The 19,563-nt window shown below is 40.2% G+C and overlaps 1 protein-coding gene across 5 annotated transcripts; it reads right to left on the reverse strand.

Moving 5' to 3' along the window:
* Positions 1-713: 713 nt before the first annotated feature.
* Positions 714-19,215, reverse strand: SLC9B2 (solute carrier family 9 member B2). Of its 5 annotated transcripts, none has more exons than XM_017736773.1 (12): positions 18,221-19,215; positions 15,570-15,669; positions 14,176-14,356; positions 12,731-12,901; positions 9,867-10,009; positions 7,993-8,120; positions 6,912-7,087; positions 6,272-6,378; positions 5,043-5,192; positions 2,634-2,742; positions 2,341-2,477; positions 714-1,369 (listed from the first exon to the last, which is right to left on the reverse strand). In XM_017736773.1, exons 2-12 carry the CDS (start codon positions 15,657-15,659, stop codon positions 1,130-1,132), a joined length of 1,632 nt encoding a protein of 543 aa, XP_017592262.1. In that variant the 5' UTR covers positions 15,660-15,669; positions 18,221-19,215; the 3' UTR covers positions 714-1,129. The 5 variants fall into 5 exon arrangements, with proteins under 5 accessions (XP_017592262.1, XP_017592259.1, XP_017592260.1 ...); XM_017736770.1 differs by having other exon boundaries at positions 14,176-14,359; XM_017736771.1 differs by lacking the exon at positions 18,221-19,215 and adding an exon at positions 17,178-17,546 and having other exon boundaries at positions 14,176-14,359.
* Positions 19,216-19,563: the final 348 nt, after the last annotated feature.

A 19,563-nucleotide genomic window follows, 5' to 3' on the forward strand; every position in this document is an offset into this window, starting at 1 on the left:
CACATCGAATGTATTCTACACAGTGTCCTGTAAAACGAGTTCAGTGAACTGTAGTGTAGAAATCTGCCAGGAGGGTGTTGTCCACCTCAGTTACAGGCACAATGCAATAGCCTTAAAAAAAATAACAAAGTAACTTCCAGTTTCTGAGGGATGCTGTGCGAATCCCATGCCTCAGAATGGAGTTACTAACAACTTACTTGGAGCTAGTTACTTGTACAAAATGTAGCAGAGGAAGACAGATTTGCTGGTATTTGTCACGTGGTACCAAACCTAAAAGGCAAGAGCAGGATTTTGATCAACAGAGGTTACTCCTGGCTGTAGGACAGCATCTCTCCCTCGACATCATGTTGTGTGAAGGCCGAGGTACACAGGTGAAGAAGCAGCATATACAATCCATACAACCCTCTCCCAGTCCTTATAGGCATCCCACAACCATCATCCCATTTTCAAGCTCTGTCCTTTTTTCTGCCAGCACCAACATCTGTATTACCACAGTCCATGATGGCCCCCAGCTGTCCCTTTGAGCATGTAAGTACCACTTGCTGTTCCTTGCTATGACCAGAGCTGACAGTCCCTTGAAGGCACAAAGGAGTGCATCAGCTGTGAGGAAGAACAGCAATAGGGAAAGGCAAGTTGTGGAACACAAATGACGAAGGAGAGGGAATCACCAACCCACAGCAGGACTTGTTCACTATGTGTCAGCAGTCTCTTACTTGGAAGTTGCTTTCTTTGAGTTGTAGAACTTGTCATCTCACAGCCCAGTTTCAACCATCAAGAAGTTATTCACATTAGTCTCCATTTTCTTCTGTTTGTATTCCACCTCATGACTCCACTCCATGCCTGAAAAATTCTGACCCTCTCCCTGGCCTCACCACCCACACATTTCAAGTAACTGTTGACTTCTAACTTCTCAGTGACTCATTGCCCAGTCATCTTATTCACTGTATGTTCAGCTATTTCGTCTCAAGGCACCATCATCACATAAAAATATTTTATAGAATTCCACCAGGGCTTATTTAAAAATAGCAGGGGTGACTGACAGTTTTAGTTTCCTCCAGCAAGATTAGAGACACGCCATCTTTACTCAACAAAAGTGTCAGGGCTGAAGGACCAGACTGCTGTAGTTGTCTTAGGAAGGTTCACAGGCCTCTGCCTCTTCTCCAACCTCAGCACTTTCCTCATCCTCCTTGCTATTTGTCTGAGCCTTCTGCAAAAGTCTGGGCCCTGCCAAGCCAATAACCAGGGCTCCAACTGGAGCAGTGATCAAGATAGCCAAGAAAGCTACTGTCAGTACATCCATTCCATACTTTTCCAGTTGCTCATCTTGATGTCGTCTTGCTGTATCCAGGGCAAGAGAACCTATTGCAGCCTGCAGGGAAGAAAACATTGCTGAGATGGAGCAAGTAATCTTTAGCACTGAATGAGGGGGAAAAAGGGACCTATCATCAGTCAACAGTTCACATAAGTTTGACATTTTTAGTACATTCAACCCGTTCGTTTCTAGGCCGCACATAGCAAAGTAAGCATTGTATTACACCTATGAGAACCATTTTCACTTGGCTACGCTTGGAATTTCCTAAGCTAATGACTTTATCTGGGTGGTTTCCTCCTGTGAAGAACATTGCTTAGCTGCCATTTTATCCACATTTCTGGAGAATGTGTGATTAATGAAATGGGCCAGTATATTGTGTATTGCAGCTGTTAAAATACCACACTTTGAGAATGTATCCTGACAATAGTCAACTAGGAGCAGCTTCTGAAAATTTAATTCACTAATGTAATAAGCCTTGCCTGTTTTGTTTATTAACGTTTGTTTGCAAGTAATCATGCTATTGAGGCAATGTCTAAATGACTTGACAATCAGTGAAATAAAGGAGCAGGAATGTAGCCAGCCTGAGGCATCTCTATTAATATGGCTCTCAGACTACTCCTTACCAAAATAATCACAAACTGAAACCCATTTTGAGTCTCATGTGACTGTCCTTGCAGACACTTCATGTGTAAGAGGGGAAATGCTTTTTACCTTTGTTTTGAGAATTCTCAGAATCTGTATGTGAAGGCACAATAATCAGCAATGGCTGAGAAACTGTTAAACTTCCTGTGGTGTATGTAAAATTCACTGTCATTATCAAGAGCAAATCCAGGATGCAAGCAAAACACCTGCACATAAAATGTTCTCCACCCATTTTTCAAGCAGATTTAGAGTGTTTTAGAATATGAACTGTCACTCTGCTGTCATTGAGCCTGAACCTTTCCTTGCTTACTGCTGTGCTAGTTAGAGGGAGCTTTACTAAGGAAAATAGATTTAGCCTGGAATGAAAGTGATGTTGGACTGTTTACCTGGACAGTGGCTTTGGGAATCCATGCCAGTGAGACAAATACCTTCTCCTTGAAATTAAACCCAGCGAAAGACACCATCAGGAACGTTGCTATGATTCGCACAACTAGGGCAATGCCTAATATAGCAACACAGAGCCCTGCAACAGACAAACACTTCTCAGTACTTTTGGGCATAGGTGCTTCTGTTTTTTTGAGTTTTTGGGGTCAGCCATAGTTTGCTTTGTTTTAGATTTCTTTACAGAGATTCTTTCAAATCCAGTAATGAAAGCTGAGTAATTTGTGAATGATCTTACCAACAGTTTCAGGCCTAAGAGATGTAACAGATACTTCTGCTCCAATTAAACCAAAAAGAAAAGGTTGAAAGATATTCCATGCAACTGCCACAATTTTTTCTATTTCCCTCTGCAATAAGAACAAAAATAATCTGTAAGTTCACAAAAAGATGGCCAAGTAGACACGACAGTAAGTAATCATAGGACAAAATGAAAATGTTTCATAAAGATTGTCCAGAATTGCTCCTCCTTCTTTGAGCTAATACTAAAAGATTCAAAATCAGTTACACACCTTTTGAAGGTCAGACTGTGTCTAGCTCTCCTAGTAAAGAAATGTTTGATGTCTTGAGAGGAGAAATAAAAAGCACTCGTGTTTGAACAGTAACAGAGCAGTTTGCAGACAAGAGGAAGAAAATAAAGCACTGTTGATTTTCAGTACTTAGAAAGATGTAATTTCAACAGCTTTGCCATGAAGTTTCTCAGCCTTTGGGAACGGCATGCTTCAACATGTTCTTCCATTTGTAGCTGAGCAGAGTCAGACTCTGCTCATGCTGCACTCAGTCAGAGGCCTCTCTCCATGTCGGCAGGAGCAAAGTTAGTCTGAGCAAGTCTGAAATCACATACCAGGAACAAGTGCAGAACTTTCCACTGAGCTATAGTGTATAAAGGCAAAACCATCTCTTCTTCTCATGTTTGAACTTTACACAATTTTCCTAAAACGACTGTGGCCAGGATAAACAAGAATCTTCCACTTATATGAAAAGGTACAGACAGCATATGAAATAGCACTTGTCTTTTAATTAAGTGGGTTCTACACTAGCAAATGAACCTTCAGGCTGGAGCGTGTGGAAAATATAAGTGCAGTGCTCTGTCACTTAATAATCAATCCAGGGCCTAGACATGTCCCGTCCTTGGTATTCTCTTTAGGACTGATCCTGCCACACCTCTTGCTCTTCAGTCAATGGAATGGTAGGTTACAGTAATACAAAAACTTCTGTAACGTTAAAGAGAATGAGGTGGAAATATATAAATATATATAAATATTTTTTGCCTCATTTCTCCTTGTTATTTCACCCTTTTCAGTTCTGGCAAAATAAAACAGAACCAAACCAAACCAAGCCCCCAGAAATCCCCTCTTTGCAGATTTCAGTCTGTTTACTGCCCATTTAACTGTTCCAGGAATAGGTTCAATGTTCATTGTTTTCTGTAGACAGTGTTGGTCAAGTGCCTTCCACCACAGACAGTGGGAGAGTGTGGCCTTTGAGATGCTCAGGTAATGTACTGAGTACACAGTATGCAGATATCTCTGGCTCCATCTGAGAAAAACGAGCTAAGGCATTTGACATCAGTATATTTAAGGCCAAGAAGCTAAATGCACAGATCAAAAGAATTTAAACTAAGCCTTCATAGACTACATATACTCTTTTAAGGTCCTTCCTCCTGAAATGGTTAAAAAGCTTTTCATTAGAGAGCTTGATCAGTTGTAATGTCTTTAACTAGTTAAGTCCCAAGAAGAGTTTTTCATCATTTAAAGTTGGGCAATCATAGTTTCTTTTCACTCTTATAACAAACCTTGAGATCTTAGTGAAGTCAGGGTCTAGATGGGGATAGTAACATGGACTCTGCTATATCTGAGCCTTCCCCTTTTCCTACAGCTGCGGAGAGAAAGATCCCCTCAAAACATTAAATGTAGATGGTATCAAGCAAAAGAGGCAGTAAGACATAGCAAGGTACAGAAATGCAGTGGGACAGCTGCAGTAAGAGGAAGTATGCTTAGTACCTCAAAGAAAGTGACTAAAAAGCAGTCTTTTTATGGTTTTTGTATTGCCTTATGTCACCATTTATTGTGTGCACCCTGCTCTCTAAGTTACCCAAATTACACTGGCTGGGATTTGGGAAAGATGAGAGAGGATAGTTAATCACTGCTTTTCATTTCACCCCCTCCAAATCACAGGGAATGAACCCTCAGGGTATTCAGGCCATGTCCACAGCTGTACCTTGGACACCCATTTGTAAGTTTTACCATGAAGTGACTGTGTACATACACTCACAGAGCTGGGAATTAAAAGTTTGGATTGCTACTGTCAAGTGTCTTCACAACTAAGTCTCCTTCATGCAGCTTAAGATGTCTAAGGAAAGCTGAGCTTTTCTCAGTCAGTATGCCAGGCTCTGTACTGGCATACATATTGCTCTACCAACATACATGATAACTTTCTCGCAAGGGAAATGCTAAAGACTTCCAAAATAAGTGTAGAATGTTCTGCTTGGTTTGGTGGGGTTTTTTTTGCTTGTTTGTTTGTTTTTTAAATCTGTACAGCCCCTAACACTTCACAAATACAGCATTACCACTCCTGACAGAAATTCAAGCTCCTGTCAGGCTGTACATTCACCAGGCTTTGGATATGGTATCCTTCTTATGTAAACATTCACCTTTTCATCAGACCATCCCACACCTGCGACAAAAGCCAAGACTAATGTGCAGAGCCCTCCTGATCCAGGGAAGCCAAAGTAGATGCTGCCAAAAACAGCAAACATGGACAGTCCAAGTACAAAATATGATCTCTTCCATGCCAAAGATGCCTGCAGCCAAGGAAAGAGAGAAACAAAAAAGTAAATTCCTTTCAGAAATGGAGGAAAAAAGTTACTCCTGTTAATTTTGAAAATAAGAACTTGAAAAGGAAAATACAAATTAATAATTTTGAAGGAATCAAAGCTTTCAAGTGAGACTTGAACTGCTCAGTTGGATTAAGGATTTTTTTGGACATCAATTCCTAAGAATACAAATTTGGAAAAGGTAATGTTTTTTTTCCTCTGCCCATCCAAAATCTTACTGCCAATAGGCTATTTTTATCACAAGGAACATGATGCTCTCTTCCAGCAGCTCTGCCTCAACTCTGCGATAGCAGGATTTTCTACCTGTGCAGTCAAGTACTACAACAGTTAATCCAAGGAAAGGTGAAATCTTGGCCACCAGATGTTTTTAAGGGCAACTCAAACATTTGCCAGGAACAATCTAGTTTTATTTCATTCAGTCTCACAGCAGACAGTTATCTACCATTGTTCCTCATTTCTATCTAACTGTTTAGCTCTGGTATCACACTTCTTACATTATTTAATAAGAAAATTTGGTGCCACTGAGGGCAATAGATGCTCTGAATACTGACTTCGGTAGTCCAGAGCATATCTACGTTCTTCCACAATTTTCTGTACGTTTAATTACCCCTCAATAGAAAATTCATCTACCACTTTCTGTACATGTAATTTTAACAGAAAGGAACACATTCTAATTAATACTAATGATATGATCAAATCACTTAAAACCTCCAATACATCTGCTTTATTAATTTTTAATCTTAGGCCTACTGGATACATCTTAAAGAAGTAAATGTGTCCTGCATCAATCTAATAAATTATTATTTTACTGTCTGCCATGGGTATCAGACCCTTCCCCCTTTACATATTGGTGCAGTAAATAAATAATCACCTTTAAAACACATCCTCACTTGAAAGGTTTTGCAATCTGGAAGCTGCTAGCACTGTAAAAAGCCTTCCCCCAAACCAGCTTCACAGGAGGCTTGGAAATTAATAGGTAAACAAAATAATCCCTTAGCAAAGAATCTATTTATTATAATTTTTTTTTTTTTTTACTGGGTTTTCACCTGATCATGGCTTGGGAAATATCGAATAAACATTCCCAGAATTCCCCCAGCTGCTATGCCAACAGCAACCTCCAGGACTCCACGGAGCACATTGTACAGAGTAGAACCTATTTAGCAAAAGAAAAACGTGTTCAGTAAGCCATACACAGACCCTTCAGTCAAACCACGCTCTAGACCTGTGAGGGTGATTCCAGGACAGTGTCTGCTCTAAATTACTTGGGGCAAAGGAGTTCAGGAGGGAACCTATGGGCCTGAAGGGACTGGATGGTGCAACTTTCTTTCTCTGAAAGCTCATGCCAAGAAAGTGTGCGAGAGAAGTCAGAGAAAGAGCCACTGTAAGAACACTGCCAAACCCACTGAAATTTCAAAGCATTACGTTGGGCATGCAGGGACCAGTCTTGGCAGCTAAGGAAGCAGTCAGGGAAAAATGTTCTCTGAAAGTTGCTGTGACCCACAACTCAGAGCTGACAATGTTACACTAACTTTTGAACATGGGCAATTTCAATCTCTGTATTTAAGGCTATACATGAATTTTATAAGGAGGTGCCATTAAATTACAAACCAGTCAGCCATAACAGAGCACACATTCTTCAAAATATCAGCATTCTACATTTGCTCATGTACAGATTAACCAGCATACCAGAGGAGAAAGCCATCCCAAGGCAAGTGTTGAAGCCTGTGATAGCCAGAATGTCATCAATGCTGCCAGCTGCCATTAGCAAAGTTGGGACACCTTTCTCCACCCCGTATCCCCCAGCTTGTAAAATCAGCATGGAGGGAACCACCACAGCAGGGGAGACTGCACCTAGAACAAAACTGAAAACACACAGGGTTCAGCATATCAAAAAGAAAGCACTGAACTAAAAAAACTTCAGAATGTTCTGACCTTAATTCTTTTGAAGTATAAATAAGCAGACCTTTATGTAAGGTATTTTCCTAACCTTTCCCTTCTAATTACAAGCAGGGATATTTCTACGCAGATCTGCAATCAGCTCTTACTTTCTGCCCAGCTCAGTAACATTAAAAGTAAAGGGCTCCACAGACTTAAAACTGGAGTCTCCACTGCAGGCCAATTGTGCTCCCTGACAGACACCTTGATTGTCCCATTTAGAAACCTGGTCTAGACATGCTTATGACTCAGTAGCCCAGTTCCTTCTCATAAAATTCAGCATGTGTCAGAGAAGGAGTTCACCCATCTTGTTCTAGTGTATGGGTCTGGACCAAGTCCACCAATTTAGATAGAACTAGATGGAAAAAGTCTTCTCTTCAAGGATGTTACTCTAGAATATACCATGCCTTATCCTTATCCTTGAGTTGTGACAGGAAGGCTATCCTATGTGCATCTCTCTGTGTGGAAGTTCTGAATTCCAGTATGAAAATTCTCCAAATTGTGGTATAATTTTCTGTCCCTAAAAGCCCCCTGTATTGTGGTTCAAGACTCAGGGATTGCACCATCCTTCTTCCTTCTTCAAGTGCTCAGGTCACAAACACAGAAGAGTAATGATGCAAGTACTCCTCCGCAGCCTGAAAATATGACCTTTAAATTAGCCACAGAGCCAGACATAAATGGGAAGCTAAAGACCACAGGGGCTAAGCACAGCTTCCCAGCTGAACTGAACTGAGGTCTCTGCTTGGCACAGAGAATTAACCACACTTGGATCATTTAGCTGCAGGCCGAAAACAGGCACTTTTGTCATACAGGAGAAAAGGCAGTACGTTACCCTAATATAAATCCCCACTGCCATGGCAAATGCAGGAACAAGTAGGCAAGGACAGCAGCTGTGCATGTTTCTGAGAGGCACGGTCCGAAAGCAAGCCGTAAACAGACGGCTTTGAGCTTCTGAAGAGCCTGCAACCATACGGGCACAATAGTGTCAGTACCCTTGGCTTTACAGAGAGGAAAAACATTACAATCTGATATGGCTTATTAAAGAATTGTGTCTGAGCTGCCCTATAGGACATGACATGGCCTAAACTAGAGATAGGCCCAAGACCAAATGGTTTGGATATAAAATTTTCAAGTGTGGCAGTGAATCCAGGCTTGACAAGGTTCCTGAATGTCACTGGAAGGAGTGACAGAAAATTCTGTTTGGCTTTTTGTCATTTGCTACATCCACAAAAAGATTTTGCTATAATCCCAGAAGTTGCATGAGCACCCCCAAAAATTATCCCAAAATCTATGAACAAATCATGAAAAGTTGTAGAACTACATAAACTTGGCACAAGGAGCCAAGCATCTTTCAGCTCTCTCTCACTTGACATTCACAGCTTAAGCTCCTTTTGGCTCAGCAACTTAAAAATTTTTTTTCTAAACTGGCAAATTTGCTTGTAACAGCTGTCTTTAATAGTTAGTCATAAACATGAGTCTGCTAGGACAGGTCCCTAATTTTGACATGGAATAAAAAAACCCAAACAGTGAGTTCCACTTTTTACCAGTCCAGTTTATCCCAGCATAATCAGGGCTGAGCAGAGAAGCTGACTTTTTTGTGTTTACAGTTTCAATTACATGAGGAACAATTTTAACTGCATCAAAGCATTTGCTGCACACAGAGTCCAAATGACACTTTCATTACCACATGGAATTAAAATGAGCCATAAATGAGTTCCCTCAGCAAAAAAAGTTGTCATGAAATAGAAAGAAACGCAATCTCACAGAACTGGGCATCCAAGCTGTGTCTTAACAACACACAGTTTATGCTCATACAAGCATCGGTATTATCTTGGAAAATAAGATGATGATAATTTAGGAAAACAGACATTTTTCAATATTGGCAACACCATACTTTCCTAAATAACAGAAGCATTGGCAACTCTACTTCTTCTTGTTAAAGAAAAATCAATTTAGATGTTCTAAACTACCCATACTTTACCTAAGTTTTATGAACTCTAAGTGGTTGCTTAAACAGGTAGGGGCCAATATGGTACAGCTTTACATCAGCCAGCTCATTTTGAATAAGCAAAACCTTGCCTTCATCAATTTATGAAATATCATATTTCTTAGGGTGCAGAAACTCTTTTGTGTTCACAGGACTGTTATGGACTTCATTGTGATGTGAATCATTGTTTCAGTAGTGCAGCAGGATTCATCTTTGCAATTAACATATTTGCAATAAAATGGCAATGATTAAAAAAAACAGTAAAAAAAGTCACACAGGGTTTACACTTTTGTGGTTGATTGCGTTTTTTGGATTTCTGTCCACACAAAAACATTCTCTTTCAAGGACTGGGGATCCCTTCCATTACTTTAGTTTTTCAGCATAAACTAACAGGGAGTTTGTCAGGCAGTGTAAACTCTTCCTGACAGACCATGATGCTGCACACGTTCTCAATTTGTTCTGCTCACAAAATTCAGGAAATGAAAATAATCATAAAATCAGTTTTTGTCAGGTATTTTTTGGATTGCTTACCTACTGTACAAATCCAACTGCCAGTATTAACATACACATAATTATACAACAAAAATTATGCTTCTGTAATGATCGAATTTGCAGATGCTCCAAGACTGAGCAGTTCAGTATTTTTAATGTAACCAATTATTCAAATTTTTTTGATAGCTGTTGTATACTCTGCCTCACACAAACGGCTGGTGCCATACCTTTGGATCCAGGCCAAGTCCTGCTCGGGTCAAGATAATGGAAAGAGCAATATTCCTCAGTGCTGCAGACCAGCGTAGGTTTATCTGGACAAAGTCACTGATGAATGGAGTATTTTGGATTAGGAAACCAGCAAGCAGCATCCCTTAAGTCAAAACAAATATGCTCCTGTCAAATGAATTTTTTTTTTATTGCACAAGGAAAGCTTGCATAGCACTCTTAAAAACAGACATCATACCACATTTTTATGAGAGAAAAGGAAACAATTTGTATTCTGAATTATTAGCCATGTTTTAACAATGGGACTGAGGCATGAAAAGAGATAAACACATTTAAAGCAGTAAAAGTGGCCTAAAAACACAGCAGGTCACCAATGAATAAATCAGCAGGATGCTGATACACACCTTTAGTCTGAGTCAAAAGAATTTGGCTTTGTTCACCAGGTGCAGGTCATACTTACCATAAGCAAAGACATCTCTGCATTCTTAAAGATTTTCTTCTTGTTAGCTTGTTTTAACACAAAAATAGGAAGATCATCTAATATTGTGTATTTATCTCAGAAGCTTGGAATTGTTAAAAATCCTCTTAGGTGTAAGAAATGCAGGTATCGCATGAACCGGAATGCTGCTTTCATTTGGGAAGTATAATCTAAACCAGCTCATCATGGACTAATTGAGACGTTTTAAAGTGCTCTGGCAATGAGACTCTTACACAAAGAGGGCACAAAAAGGGGATGGGAAATCAGAAACTCTGTCTTATCCTCTATTTGAGTTACTTGCATGATACAACCTTTTGCAAATATTAGTAAAACTGTCAAATCAGAGACTTCCTGCAAAGCTATTGAAGCCATTGCTCTGGAAGGATATGGAAAAGTACAGGAAAAGTTGACTTTAAACTTTCCATTGTGAGTCCTGATGATTCAAAGATACATTTTTGTGGCATTAATTTTATATTAGTCATGTTTAGAAACAGGAAACAAAAACAAAAAAAAAGACAAAAAGTAAACAAATCACTGTGCTCAGGTTGGTCCCAGCTCACTGTGAGCCTTGACTGTGAACTTGATTTGTCCTGGGACACTCTAAACTTTCAGACATTGTTCTTTCCACCACCTCTCAGAGAAAAACAGTGTCATAATTAATCTGTGGTACCTCATGACAATTACAGCAGGCTGGCAATGTGACCACATGCTCTTTGCAACGTTTGCATGAGGTCCAAGTCACTGGAACTACCCTGATCCAGGAACCTACTTAACAAAGCAAAAATGTCCAGCTCAAGGGATATCTTCACTGATCTGCTCCATGCTTCCTGCTGCATAAACCTCACTGCAATGTGCACCTAAAATATATTAGGTGGTTGTTTCAGTACCAATTTCACTCATTTTTTCTTGAGACAGAGGCTCAAAATAAGGTGCTTAAGTGTTCAGCCAGCCACCTTACACTCTACTGGACCTAGCAAGAATAGGTTAAAGGCATGTAAGAGCACAAGGTTTTTATCTTTAACGTAAAAAGAGAATATTCACAGACATTGTCTATCTCATCTTCAGAGTCATAGATTTCTCCGAATTTCCTCAAAGACTGGGGATCAGAACAATGAACTCTGTCCTAGACAACTCAACAGACATGTGGTGTCATGCTGAAGTTTCTGTTGTCCAGTATTACCTGTCTGACAAGCAGTTTCAAGCTCAACTCATAACTTTTAGATACAGATGTAATTCAAATCTCCCAAACAAACAGAATCCAAATGGTCAGAAATAATTTTATTTGTTTAAAAGGGGTGTTTACCTAGAAAGGGCAGACTCCCTGCATGTGACATTCTGTGTTCATATTGTTGCAGGCATGCATGCCATATGCAAAACCTTCCTCCCTCTCATTTGAATTTTTTCTCTCTGGTGAAACTGAGCAGTGCAAGAACGCACACGCTGCCTGGACAGGGCCATGTGTGGAGCTCCTGTGTGAGGCACAACACCAGCTATGCAGGCTACAGCATCACACCTTTGCACTGCAGGCCCACTCTGCCATGGAGTTTCACTGCCTGTCAACAGCTTTACTCATTTATGCAGTGAACTTAGCAAGGGGACAGGATACAGCTGGTGAGAAGAACCTGGAGCTTCATTTCCAACTTCACTGACATCACAGCACATCACAATATTGTACTGATCTAAGCAAATATAAAAACTCCTCTAGGAAAGAAACCCGAAAAGATTCTGAAGATGTCAGAATTAACATTATTTTCATCTCCCATTTCTATTTTGCATTTCTATGTAAAATAAAATAGGATGCTGACGTGAAAAAAAAATGTTATGATTGAATCAGAACAACTCTGCAGAAGAATTATTCCTTGTTGTGAATTTACTTTCTCAGGTTTCAATTATCTTGAGATAAAGGAAGGAGAAGAAAGAAATCCTTTGGACTACCAGCAGTAGGGAATTCCTGTAATGTTTTGTTTGGAAAACACTTTCATTGTGTGAGATACCAAGAAACAGCTCAGAAATAATTTTGCAAAGAGATTACTACTGTACTGTAAGATGATGTCTGGATTAGGATTCCTGTTTGGTGTTATTAAACCCAAATTTTAAGTAACTGTGACAGAAGGGTCTGAAGGACAATAAACTTTGAGTCTGTAATCATACAGTTCTCTGACTCATGAAGAATTAAGAAGAGAGCCTTAGTTAGAATTTCACCGAGCCAGTCTGGGGAGTTTTGCACCTTTTCAGAGAGGACCAGAAAAAGTCACTTGGAAAAGCTACAGATTTTGAATGTGACACAGTTTATTTGTTCCCAATCCAAACATGTCTACCATACAGGTCCTACTGGATGGTTTCAACAACACAAAATATACAGGAAGAAAAGATGGAAGGATATCTTACCCAGAAGAGCAGGGAGAGGGGGCAGTGTTCGTATTTTAATGAATCCAAAAATTTTACCTCCAATGACAGCAAAGAAATAAAGAAACAGAATTCCAAACAGATTTCCACCTGGGAGACACTCAGCCCCAGTTATGGACCAAACCACAGCCCAAACCAGGACCACGAATGCAACTGGAACAAAACAAAAAATAAATAGTATTTAATCATCTCTCAGAAACAACTTTGTTGTTAGATCACATTTGTTTTTCGATTAAGCAGTTAACCATGACTTTTAAAAATAAAATTACTTACCTTAAAAATTAGTTTAATCATAATAATGCAATTAATCTTTGATGATCCCTAAACTGATGCTAAAATACTTTAAATATCAAAATGAATTTAGTGAGCCTTGGTCCGCTGTGAAAAACACTTCACAGGTTTCAAACTTAAAGCAAACACTTTCACTAACTTATCTTGCATTTGATTATCTTCCTTCAGCTTCAGAACCCCAGTAAAACCTGCTGCTGAACAGTCTGGCATATCTTCAAGCTGACGACTGCAGCTCCAGTCTAATTTTTAAAATAATTGAAGCGTAATTTTTTGGCTGAATGTGTTTGTGCAGTACATTGTTATCCCTGGGGAAAAAATTCTGAAGATGGTCATGTCTCTAGACATTTGGAGTATAGATACTTCCCTTGATACAAGAATCAAAGCAGGATAATACAGAGGGGGAAAACATCCTGAAAAGTATAATGAGAACAGTGTGTGAAAATATTATAAAATATGTAAAAACATTATGCTCTTTCAAGGTTCACAAATCTGTTCCTACAGTTGTCCAACGAGAACAGGCATGCTTACATATAAAAGAAGAAGACTAAAGGAGAGGAAATGTATTGCATTTTCAGATTGGATTTTTGTTAATCTTACTTGAGGGTGACAGGTGGCAAAGGGAAGACCAGTAGATTTCCAAACATAAAAGCCTAAGAATTCCAAGTAGCTGTGGAAGCAGTCAAAGACACATGAAGTGTCTTTTGTTAAGAAAAATCTTAAGTAACTAGTTAGCCAGGCGTCTCTTTTGTGAGCTTTCAGTTTAGGACAAATTCTAAACAAAATGGGTCAGTTTGCCTTGTAGTGAGGACTCTTGGCTTTGCAAGCCTGGGGTATTAAGGGTAAACTATCAAGGCAAAAATTGGGAGGTCTTTCTTCTGATGAAAACAGTGTGCAATGCAAAAACATACCTACCATGGTAAACACATAAGAGAGACTGGAGAAATAAAAACTGTACATTCAAATCTTTGTTTCATCTTTTTTTTATCCTCTGGTTAAAACTTTCAAACAATGGATAACTAAAACACAGCTGTTCCCATTCATTATTTTCAAGGACAATGGACAGGTATCATCCCATTTAGAGAAACAAGTACTTCATTTGCCATTTCTTATTTTAATTAGCTGTGTCCCTTACCTACCATTTGTCACTGTTTGGGCAAGTAAACCCTGAGGAGGACAAGCAAATATTTGCCTCCATGTTCTTGCAGGTATTGAAGACCCTGCTGTTGGTTCTGGAGGTTGCTGAATGCAGTGGTTCAAGAGAGCAGTTTCTTCTGTTTGTATATTCCCATCAGTACCTTTGGCATCTGCTGTTGGTCCCTGCTGAATGAAAACATGGAGACTCCCTCAGAAGTGGCACGGTATGTATCTGAAGTAGTGTGCAAGACCTGAAGTCAGCTGAGATGCACTGCATTCCCACAGGCTACAGATGACTGTGTTAACTAAACAACCATTCTAGGAATGTCCAGCTTTGACGTATTTTTGGCATTTTTGGCTCTGTGTTTGTTTTTTGCATGGCACAAAGAATTGCATGTGAGAAACTGCATGACATTTGCCTTTTTATCTGCAACTGACAAGGCTCCTGTCCCAAGCGATATAGCACCTGTGCAGTACCAATATTTGCATATTTGATGAAGGAACAATAATAGCAGGCCAGGCTCAGCTTGTCTTGTGTACAAAACTAAGCATTTATTAATATTTTCTACAATTTGATAATTGTTACCAGACTGGATTTCACAATACAGTTAATGATTAGCATCATTCCAGTGAGATAGCGATTTTAATACAACTATCTGTTCTATTAAATAACAGATACTTACATTAAACTAATAACTTAATAACTTCTGTTGTAAAGCCTTGAACCAAAATAACAAAACAAAGATGAAAGAAACAACACAACTGGCCAGTACAAGCTTTACTCACACAATCCATTGCTGGAAGGCTCAAGTTGGTAAGTCAAAGTAGAGATGGAGAAATGCTACCCTGGGAGTTATTTCCATGAAGTTCCTTGAAGCTATTCTCTTATAGTGGTACACCTACTTATCCATATTCATAGCCAAAGCACTTTTTGACCATTTTTGGACATGTGTCTCACTTCATTTTAGCATTATTTTTGACAAGTTAATCATCTACCTTCCCATATGATTAATCATGTCAGCATATTGTCATACTGTAGACATGGAATTCTGCCAATAATGTGGTTTGGCCCTTCTCCAGTAATAGTTCCACATTTCTGATTATTTTTCTCTCTTCCCTCTCTCTCTCCATATATATATTCCTTACTCAAGAATCATGATTGGAACACAAACCTCGTGAGCTTTCAGCATGGAGTTACTTGTTCACCCCGTGATTCTGTGATCACCGTGTGCATCAAGATGTGCCATAGAGACATCTATATGAGATACACTCAATACTATATGCTTACTTTTAAGTGCCTTTTACGTTAAGAAGTTTATTCTTAACAAATGAAAAAGGAAAGGAAAAGGAGGGTTCTCTCTGACTAGAACAATTCTTTGAGATTCTAGTTAATTACCTCACTTAGCTCATGCATGGGAATCATGCCATTTCTCTCACATACTGATGGTTCAGAATCTTCACGGTCATTTACATCTTCCTTTATCATTGCTGCAAACCTAAAGAAAGAAATAAAGGTGGAAAAGTTAAAGAGAAGAAAATAATCACAGTTTTCCAAATGGATGACTTCTCAATGATGTTGTCTTTTCCCCACTGATCAGGTGAAAATATCCTCACAGCCCAATTACAAATTCAATGGGTTTCGTGTGCCTATGCTGTACATAAGAACAAGAGACAGAAACTAACAGAAGAAGAGTATTAAGCTTACGAATTCAAGCACTAAAATAATTTGAAAAAAAATCTGAGTTTTAGAATCACAATAATCTGTGCTAACTTCTTCATTCCTCCTTTAAAGTATGGCTGTAATACATCTTTATCTATTTGTGCCTTCTTTTAGCACATAATAAAGGTTATTTGCTGTCAGCACCACTTAGCAGGACCATTAGTTCTGAAAGTGTCACAAGGCCCTGTGTACATGGCAGTGAAAGCAACCATTTAATAAAGTTAGAACAATTGTAGTTTCTAAACGTCTAATTTTTAGGTTTCTAAAGCTTCAGGAGGGGACACTTTTCTCCTAACTTAAGCCTGACTGATCCAGGTTGATTTGCAGAGGAATTTTAAGAACTTGTTTCTGTTAGATGCCACTAGCTACAAACACATTGACCGAGTATCTAAGGAGGTGAAGATGTCTGTTTGAATAAAGATTAAGACTTTTCACAGCTTGCAGTCTGATTAAATATGGCTCTTTTTTACTGATTATATCCCATGGAGATACTTCTCAGAGTGGGAAATAAGATCCAAGTCATTTGTGGGTAATTATCACTGTTTTTGCTCACTCTTAACTAGTCCACTTTTTGTCCTGTAGATTCTAACACAAGATATTGCAGTGCACTGTTTTGTATGTCAGATATTTTCTTGGTGCACCTACTTACTGTAGTTTCACAAGTGTGAGAGCTGGAGACAAGGCTTGATAGTGTTCTCTGTTACAGCAGAGGTTGGCATATATTCTCCATCAGCTCAGTTTCTTCAAGTCTTTTACATTGCTCTGGCCATATAAAACACCAGTGAAGTTAAGCCAGAACTTTTGAGCCAAGAAATTCCTTCCCTGCTAGATTGTTGGAAGTAAGTCAGAGGTGATTCTCAAATTATCAAGCCTCAAGTTTAAAATGAAGTATTGGATACTTGGGAATGACTGGTGCCATAAACAAAGCCAAGGGCTGCTCTAACACCTATGAGGTTATGTTTGAGCTGTTCTGATATGAAACTGGCCTGAGGCATGGCCAAGGCATAGAAGAAGAATACAGAGCCATAGGCAAACACTTTCAGTGTGTTCTAAGTTAATAGTTAATAGTTTTCCTTTTTAAAGGTAAAGTGTCTATTTATTCAAATTCCAGTACTTTTCTGTATTTTTAATTAGTACTTGCGGAACCAAATAGTTGTGTTCTTAGGGGTTTTTTTAATGACATCAGTGATACTTTTGGTTCAGTTTTTTTCCATCCTTTCATTGGGGCTGGGAATCCACAAATGCCAGTCCTCCCAACTGGAATAGAAAGTATCAGCAACCTACCAGTGCCTCCCTCCTTCCCTTCACTGATCACTTTCCCAGGGTGGATTTATGTACTTAATTTTGCACTTGGCTTGCGTGTGAGTAAAGGACAAAAGAATATTGTTCTCCATCCAGCTTTGCATGGGCAACATCCCAGATCTTGGAGTCACGTAGCTGTTGACACAAAATACATTAAGACTTCTGACAAAGGCAAGTCCACCTCGCCACAGTTTCAGCTCCTGAAAGCGCTGTTCATGGCAGTGTGTGGGACAGGAAAGATTGACTACGCAGGGATATTGAATGTTCTGTTTAACAGGAATGGTTTCAAGGAGTAAATGAGGAGTCTAATAGTGCTGTCCTTATCTGTTTTGTGGCAGGTCTTCACCATGTTAGCAGGATTGAGAATCTACTTTCAAGAACCATCCTTTTGGATCAATGGGACCAAAGTGAGTAGTTAGTGTACTTAAGTCAGTGCGGGTCTTCTGGAAGTTCACAGGTTTGGGGTTTTTTTTTTTGGAGGGGGGCTTGTTTTAGTTTTTAAATTTCACCTTCAATGCAAACAAAATCAGTGACTGAGAAATCACTGAGCGGAATTTATACCTCAGGGTTAAGGCCTGTCCCATGGAAACCAGCCAGTAACAGACCTATTTTAGCACATCCCTGTAAAATACAATTTCCTTGTTTTGAAAGGAGAAAGGCTTTTATTAGATCCTCTCATTTTAGTTATTTCTAATGGGTAGTGAGGGAGAGCTGACTGACAGGGACAGCACATGCGTGCCTATGGCATGAGCTCTGCCGCCTCGGAGACTCCCAGCATTCTGCTTTGCACAGAGAAAGTACAGAAAGGAATGCAAATGAAATACCACAAACACCATCGGAGCAACTGGCACTCAGAATAAATAATGATTAAAACACCCAATCCCAAACCGTCATTATCCACAAAAAGGCGCTAAGTAAACCCGAGTGCAGCCTCCTGCCTGCCAAGCCTGCTATCAGTTCCCCACCGTCACCCCTCCTATTGCAGGGGATGGGGATGTAACGAGACAGAGGGGCAGAAAACTCACCTGGGGCACGGCGGGGACCAGAGCGAGGGACCCGCTCCCTGCGCAGCCTCTCCCGGCGCGACGCCGAGCGCGGGGACCGGGAGGGGACAACCCGCTCCCGGCGCGCGCAGCAGCGGCTCCGCTGGAACGGCTCCGGCTCCTCCCGCCGCCGCTCCTGCTGCTGCAACAGGCCCTCCTCCACAGTCACAGCTTCCCCAGGCCAGCAGCTGGAGCTGGGGATGCCCCAAAGGGCTTCTCGGATGCTTTGTTGAATGGGGCACCGCGGGAAGGGCGGCAGGAGACTGGCCATGATCCGAGCTGTCAGGTCGGTGTGAGCGACGGGCCAGAGTGAGCCCGTCCACCGCTTTGGACACGTATCGGGGCGCCCAGGAGGAAGATTTTTATATCCTTCATAGCCAGTCCTCCATGACATTCATTGCATCCTGTACACATGAAAAAGGCTTTCTGTGCTGCCTTTCCCATGGCTGTGGAAGACGCATGGGGAAGCTACATGCGATCCTTTAACCCAGACTACAGCACTGGAGGAGTTGGAGGTTTGGTGCAAGGAAAGGGTAAGGAGCTCTTGCTGATTCTGCTCTGCGTGCACACAGAAGAAATTCAGGAGCAGGCAAGAGAATTAAAAAAAACCCAACCAACAAACCAACCCCCAAAACCACCCCAAACAAAACCAGCTTGCATATATATATTGTTACCATCACGGCATTTCGACTTCTTAAAGCAAATTCATCTACCTCATCTGTAAGTGCACATGAGGGAATGAGACACGCCCTCTCTTTTTCTCAACTCTAAATATGCAAGCTGCACTGAGTGCATCTGAAAGCAGAGTCAAGTGCTTCATGTTGCTACTTTGCTCCTGGTATCATCGCACAGAACTAAGCTGACTACAAATCCAAAAGCGTTTTTTGATCAAATTAAATTTTCCAGAAGGATTCTGAATCAGGGAAGTCTATTCCTCCACCCCCCACAAGAGAAAATTTTGACCTAGAATCTGAAACGTCAAAAAGCCTCTTTATATTATCAGTGAGGTGGAAGAAAAACAAAGAGAATTACCAGTTCCATTAAAAACTGACCAGGGAATTAAGAGGTCATGAGAGCATTAAGAAGCATTTTCCTTTAATAATGCCAGCAAGTCTGCTGAAAAACCTCATGACATTAGAACACATTTTAGGGTTGCAACTGTTAACACCTCCATGAAAAGCACTGCTAATAAGGCCGGAGGCAGCAAGCTCTGCTGATTTTTATTTTTCTGGTGCATCAGATTCTTGGCCTACCACTAAAAAAGCCCTTTGTGCCTTTAGTGCAATTTAAAGGCAGGTGGTACTTATTCTCTTGCACAAGTGCTT

This window comes from Corvus brachyrhynchos, unplaced genomic scaffold (assembly GCF_000691975.1).
Source record: "Corvus brachyrhynchos isolate BGI_N302 unplaced genomic scaffold, ASM69197v1 scaffold175, whole genome shotgun sequence".
Lineage (NCBI taxonomy): Eukaryota > Metazoa > Chordata > Aves > Passeriformes > Corvidae > Corvus > Corvus brachyrhynchos.